The 7500-nt window shown below is 44.4% G+C and overlaps 1 protein-coding gene across 1 annotated transcript in view; it reads right to left on the reverse strand.

Moving 5' to 3' along the window:
• pdgfc (platelet derived growth factor c) overlaps window positions 1-7500 on the reverse strand; it is a 63730-nt gene that overhangs the window by 21727 nt on the left and 34503 nt on the right. The window contains exon 2 of the mRNA XM_031568925.2: window positions 7314-7500. This exon is cut by the window's right edge and continues 15 nt beyond it. Coding sequence (XP_031424785.1) covers window positions 7314-7500 — 187 coding nt within the window. The remainder of the gene's footprint in view (window positions 1-7313) is intronic.

A 7500-nucleotide genomic window follows, 5' to 3' on the forward strand; every position in this document is an offset into this window, starting at 1 on the left:
ATGCATACGCTTACTCCAACATGTGTGTACCTCTATGTTTACTGAAACAGAAAAGAGCACAGCCATCTTTTCCAGCCTTTAAGAGGCTGTGTTGTTACTGATGTCTCCTCCCACCTGTCTACCATGAGAAAAGATGAGCGTGTTTGGTGTCTTATGTAACATAACCTGTGTTACATGTGCTCTTTTAGTAAGGACGTGACAGATCATACAGTAGTTCTGTCATTTGTTGAAACTGGTGTTTAGTTGGCTGGCCATATATGCAGATGTTGCACAGTGTGTCAGCCATGAACTTTGCAGTAGTTGAGTAAATTATTATTTCTATTATTACAGTTTTTCACAGTTGTCTCGATACCATGTCCCCTTTTTCAAAACACTTGACACATTCATCATATCAGCACTCTATGTGCTTTACGTAATACAAAATGCATTCAGTGGCCACTTCTTCTGAAATTCATGGATACCTGTCGCAAAACTCTGTACAGCAACATTTAGATAGTCGGTTCAAATTCGGATTTATGCTGTATTTTAACAGACAAATGAAACTATACACTTGAAATGAGACAGATTATTCCGGTTTTGGTGTAAAATGTATTCTGTTTTTAGTTCGTTTTGTTTGTTTGCAGCCTTGTTACCAACTACATAAAAGTACTAATACAACATTTGCATTGAAATGTGCATGTATGTAGGGAAAACAGACAAAGTTATCATTTAAGAGACTGCTGTATATGTAAGTCATGGCCTCAAAGAGAAAAAGTGACCCAACTACAGTAAAGGCCTGGCACTGCACCCACTTACACTACAGTAAAGGCCTGGCACTGCAGTGACCCAACTACAGTAAAGGCCTGGCACTCTAACCACTTACAATGTCATACTGCACTGCCCAGGAACTGAACTGAGGGTCGGCTGCTTGTGAGGTTGGAACACTTGTGCCTCTGACGCCATTTTCCACACACAGCAAATTTACCACACTGAAAATCTACAGTATTGCAAAAGGCAAACCAACAGATCAGTTTGTTCTTGGTGTCATGATAGCTGCTTGGCTTGAAATATTTGTGGGGCATTGGGGATTGTAGGGGTAGATAAGGTATCTTAAAGATTTTTGTTCTAAAGGTTTACTGTAAGTCAAAGGAGAATATTGCAGGATCAACAGGGATCAGCATTGCCTTCAGTAGACATCTAATGGTAGCATGTTGTGTTGGTGTTTCATGTACTGAACTGAAAAGCATCTACACACTTTTTGTTCCACTATACATAGAAATTGTAGAATGAAAGTAAGTAACTAAGTAAGTATGTAAGTAAGACTTTGTTTATATAGCACATTTCGTACAAGAGTTACAGTTCAAAGTGCTTTACATAAAATCAATCAAAAAGCAAGCAGCAAGAGCAATACATGGAGTAAAAAAAAGTATCGTCGTAGTATCAACATCGTATCAGAACCTGATGTTCCGATAGGTTTCTTGGATTACTAAAATCATGATAAAAGGAATAAAAGTAATGAAAGTAATAAAACCCTTCTGCCTGGTCTTTAGCTCAGTCGGAACCATAGTGCTGCTTCATAGATTCCGCCTTACTCTGTTAAATATTTTCCCTAGCTATGTTTCTGCCCAGAGGCCACCCTCAGGGTCAATGTTTAGCAGCCGGTCAATGGTGGAGAAAAGATCTCTGGAATTTCCGGCATTTTCTGTAATAATGTTGGAAAAAGAATCTTTCCTTGCTAGACAGATGGTTTTGTTATAGATAGTTAGTGCATCTTTGTAGATATCGTGGTGGATAGTGGTCTTTGTTTTTCTCCATTTTCTCTCTGCTACGCAAATTTTGTATATAGTTCTATATAACATTCTAGGATGAGTTTCAGGTTTATAACCATGCATTTTACCATGCCATTTGCTGTTTATGATGACCGGTATGTTTGATGAAATAGCATGGTGGCTGTCCTATCGTTGCTTTTCTTCGGGCTGAAAGTCCATATCACTGAGTTCAAGGTGGCTTGCATCGAACGGTTTTATCACAGGGGAATTCCTTGGGGTGGTGAGGGTCTGTGCAGGGCCCGTGTCCTTGGAGGATGCTGTTTGAATGTTCTGTTCTGTTCCATGGGAGGAGGTTTGGGATGCGTCAGTCTTAGACACAGCAGGGATAGGGAGTGAGGCTTGATTTTGGCTGTTTGTGGTCGTCAAGAGCGCGTGGCTGATGTTTGCTGTAAGTAATCTAGACCCTCTACGGTTTGGGTGGAGTCCATTAGCTTGAAAACGGTCTGCACAATTCCAAAAAATATTGAAATTGTCAATAAATCTCTGTTTGTGTGCAAGACAGACAGATGCCAGCCATGTGTTGAAAGATAGGAGTCGACTGAAGATTTCTTTTCCTCTGCGAAAACATGCAATCGGTCCACTGATAGATACATCTTGATATCTGTTTAGTGCGTTCAGTAGCTGGGTGAAATGTTTTTTAAGTATCTCACTGCCAGTTTTTTTGTGCAGGATAGCAAACGAGTTAGCAATGATAGCCTCTCGTGCAGGACTATGGTTAGCCTCTGTGCCAATGCTAGCAGTATTAGCTTCTATTTGTGATCCTGCGTCGATGGATTCAAGGCTGGTGCTAGCAGCGTTAGCTCCTCTGACTGCTAATGGGCTGTGAGAAGCCTCTGCACTTGTGCTAGTGGTGTTAGCATACCTTAGTCTTGGGCAATCCTGTTGTACTGTTGTCTGAAGTGGTTGAATAGTGCCCCGGGTGGTCCGAGAGGGGCTTGGGGTGAATTGAGGGACTCCCGGGCGCAGCAGATGAGGACGTGTCGGTGTTGTATTTGAGTAGCTACCATCATGGTGCGTTGTGGATCCGGGCCCTTTATGCTAGTTAGCAGCACGGATAGCACTCCTGTGCCTTTTGGCCTTGGGTGTGGAGAGTTGTTCATCTTGGAGAGTTCCCAGTGGTGCAAATCTGGAATGCGGGAAGAGTTTCTGCCTCGCTTTTTTCGCTTGTTATCCTGGGTGCTAATCCATTTTCCGATGGACGTAGAAGCGGCGCTAGGCCTCTTTGGTTTAGTGCCAAGAGCGGGCCAATGGCTCATCTGGTCCACTGGCCGGTGGAGAGAACGGGGACGTCGGCCCAGAGAGTGACAAGTCCGGTTGAGAGCGAGGTTTGTCGGTGAGGTTTGTCTTATAAGCAATCCCGTCCAGAAATCGCTCATCATCATAGATCTGGTACAGGGCAGAAACATGAGCCTCCAACTCCGTGATCTTCTTTTTCAAGTTGAGACAGCTAACACAGTCTGGAGAGTCTTTCAGTGTCATAGGGCTGAGTGGCTAAGCTAGGCTAGGTTAACTGAAGCTAAACTAGGCTACGCTCTGATGGGGTATAGAAAATAATTTAAATTCCAGGGAGGCACCGTATGAGCCGAGGAAATAGCTTGAAAGTGGATAGAGCAGTTAAGCAGTATCTAAGTAGCATTAATGTAACATTTATGTGAAAAAAGCAAGCGATAGCAGGCAAGAAGCAGGAGCAGCAGTGAGGAGCTGCTTCCAGGAGGAGTGTCTAAACTAAAACACATTGCTGTCATGAAACAGTGTGTGTGCGTGTATGTCATGTGTGTGTGTGTGTGTCATGAGACATATTGGAGCATTTCAGATGAGATGTTTGATACAATTTGTTGTTTACAATATACTGTACAGAGGTGACATACTTATTTGACTTTTTTTAGTTTTTCCAATGCAACACTAAATTATGCAAAAAAAACAGAGAATTCGGCAATACATAATATATGAATTTTTTAGTGCTTTCAAAATGTTGTTGAGTGCCACAGTAGTCTTACTGGGTGACAGCATTTGCTATAGTTATGGCTGCACAAGTCACTTTTGGGTGAAGTGTTTTGGTGGTTGTCGTGCATTTTGCATGAGAGCCCTAACTGATGTGCTCAGGTGTATTTTGGTAAAGCACACTGTGTGAAAAGTTTTGAAAAACTAGACATGGTATTGAGACAAGTGTAAAACTGATTGTAAAAAAAACTATAACTTTAGTTATACACAGGAAAAGATATTAAAGTCCTTGTGCTATTGGTTGGGGACTTCCCACAGTGGCCCGGGATCCGTAAAGGCCCAATTTCACAGTATAACATGTGCTGTCTGTAGCACACAACTGCTCAACACAAGAACATGACTGCCCAACCATAGAACCTGAGCAGCAGGATACAACAACAATAAAGCTACCTTTGAGAGTATTCCACTGGGGGTTTCAAGCAGGCACCTTCCTTCATCAGTGTTTCATTGAATTAGGCCCACGACACCTCCAGAAGGCTCAACGGTGGTGTCACGTATCCCAGACCTACCCCCGGTTAGGACACGTGCCACTACCAGAGACAACAACAGATACACCTCAAGATACACCTCCACAAGATTTCACATATCTCAGTGTAAGTTCAGGTAAATTCATGACCCCAAGTAGTGCGAGTGCTTCAGCAATAACCACTGACTTCTTCTCCCTTGCTTCCGCTACCAGTTCTGCATACTTTAACTTCTTCTTTTCAAAGACTTCCTCAGCCTTCCTCATCTTCAAAGGGAATCGTTAACTTACTAAAGTAAACAATGAGCTCACACTCAGAATACAACACCGCGTGTTGACTCATAGCAATCACGACAATACACAAGTTGTCTTTCGACATCAGACAGCAATCTCCAGCCCCGTGCTTCGCCTTGTTAGATTTCTGTGGTTTTGTCATAACTTCACATAATTTCACAGTGTACAAGTTGTGTGAACAACCCCCAAAAAGCTTTGCATAGCACCAGGTCACAGCCATCGAGGTGGCCACTGGCCTTTTGTCTATGTTGATGAGCCATCAGACATGGTTCCTGCCTTTTGTGTGTCTTGGAGCTAGAAACATTAGCTGGCTTTTGTCTACAGACACGACAGAGTGGTCGAGGCCACAAGGCATTAGCATCTATATGGCCATACCTGACCATAGCCCTCTGACCTCCAGACACACCCATCCCCTCCCCTTTACACTTCATGTTAATTCTGCAATATAAAATGTCTGTACTTTCTGTAATGTTGAAGAAGATGAAGCAAGGAGAACAAGCCGTGAGCAGACGTGCCTAGCACATGCTCGTGCTGCGCCGAGCTGACCGTGGCTAGTGACTGAATAAAACACATTCTTTCGCTAAGCCGTCTTCTACAAGTCTGTTATTCCTGAACAAGCTAACTTGAACCAAGCGTGGGCATCCGACGAATTCGACGGAGGACAGCGAGATCTTTCAGCCTCATCTGCCAGTACTGTTTGTATGTGCCTCGTGTCCACTTTTCTGCCCTGTAATTAACCGGCAAAGAGTTAACCTCAACTCGTTTATTCTCAAAGAAGCAGGCAAATGATTTAAAAACCTGATTATGTCTCCATGTGTAGTGATCCTGGGTCAGGCTATTTCTTCACCCAGACAAATGATGAGCCAACACTCAAACACAACCTGCAGCTGCAGTTTACCTCCACCCATTAACAGAGGTTCTGTGGAATTGGGAGGACATCATAAGTGTCTTCAACAATGAATTTATTGCAGTTGGCACCCTTAGCCCAAAGTTCTCTCCAGCTGATCTTCCTCATCTGAACATCATTCCAGTTCATCCATTTGCCTTGCTTTGCTTGGGAAGCCAGTGCTGCTCATCTAGTTTCCTCATCTTGCGTCTGCCTCCTCTCCAGTAATGTAGCCTTACCCCATGCTTTCCAACTGTCACCTAGCCCAAACCCCTGCTCTTCAACTCTGTACCTGCCCAATGATATCCCTATGCTGTAATGCGCCTAGTGCATGTTGAACCACTTCTCGAAGTTTCCACTGTTCACACCGTTCGTAGCAGTGTTCCCGACTACTGGATCCTTAAACTGTGACAAAGTCATCTCCAATGGTCGTTGGTAGTTCCAAAACTCCTTTTCCATACAAAGCTACAGTGCTTAGACAACATGGCACCCCTAGCAAGAACAATATCATTGGCTTCAAAACAGTCACAAGTTATCTAAATGCTTATCAGGCATCAGTGACCTAATTTGGTAGGAGAAAATGATGATGATAGTGTTGTGTGTGTGTGATTCAATGGCCTATGTTATGTAAAGAGTGTTTGTGTGTGTGTTTCTCTGTGGTTGGTGTGTGTGTGTGTGTGTGTAAGTTATTGTCATGTAGGTGATCTCAGCTGCAGCAAGGTCATTTGGCATGAGTATCAGAGGGGAGCACAGTGTAGGGAAATTAAAATGGTCTCTAATGGATGGCTGAGGCTGAACAGGCTAGTGTGTGTGTGTGTGTGTGTGTGTGTGTGTGTGTGTGTGTGTGTGTGTTTGTGTGTGTGATACAGTGACTTAATATTCACTCTTGGCCATAGCAGAGAGACAGAGAAAGAAGAAAAGAGAAATAAAGAAATGGAGAGAGAGAGAGAGAGGGAGGGGGAGATAAACGGAGCGGGGGGGACAACATAACAAATGAGTCGGGGGCTTTTCAGTATGCATCAGCTGTGTGTGTGTGTGTGTGTGTGTGTGTGTGTGTGTGTGTGTGTGTGGTGTGTGTGTGTGTGTGTGTGTGCAGGTCATTCAGTAAATGGGCTGACTTTGACTCTAAAGAGGGACACACAGTGTGTGTGTGTGTGTGTGTGTGTGTGTGTGTGTGTGCAGGTAATTCAGTAAATGGGCTGACTTTGACTCTAAATCTTTAGAAGAGGACAGCACCACAGCAGCCATACATCTCCAAACACACACACACCCCACCCCCCACCTCACACACTCCCTGGACTCAACTTGCCCCCACACCCCAGATCTGAAGTGCACACACACACACACACACACACACACCCTAGACCGGACTTTCGCTCCATGCCCCCACACTCACACAAATTATTATTTTTAAAAGCAATGATGTCATCCTCCCAAACATCTGCATACAGCTGCATAAGTAACCTCCTGTGGAAGACAGGTATGAGGAGAGATGGGTCCTACTGTGGAAGACAGACAGGTATGAGGAGAGATGGGTCCTACTGTGGTAAACAGGTATGAGGAGAGATGGGTCCTTCTGTGGAAGACAGACAGGTATGAGGAGAGATGGGTCCTACTGTGGAAGACAGGTATGAGGAGAGATGGGTCCTACTGTGGTAAACAGGTATGAGGAGAGATGGGTCCTACTGTGGTAAACAGATATGAGGAGAGATGGGTCCTACTGTGGTAAACAGATATGAGGAGAGATGGTTCCTTCTGTGGTAAACAGGTATGAGGAGAGATGGGTCCTACTGTGGTAAACAGATATGAGGAGAGATGGGTCCTACTGTGGTAAACAGGTATGAGGAGAGATGGGTCCTACTTGCAGATGCCATCCTCCGGGTCCTCCAGTCCGAAGCGCTGGTCGAAGGTGATCTGGATGCGTGCATTCTCATTGGCTGCGACGAGTCTCCACACCAGCATGGTGCTACGTGGGTAGACGCGGGGGAAGTTAGGGCTGTGAAGCTCTCCCTCTCCCTCCGCGCTCACACTCACCATCTTCTCATGCT

The sequence above is a fragment of the Clupea harengus genome, chromosome 6 (assembly GCF_900700415.2).
Source record: "Clupea harengus chromosome 6, Ch_v2.0.2, whole genome shotgun sequence".
NCBI lineage: Eukaryota > Metazoa > Chordata > Actinopteri > Clupeiformes > Clupeidae > Clupea > Clupea harengus.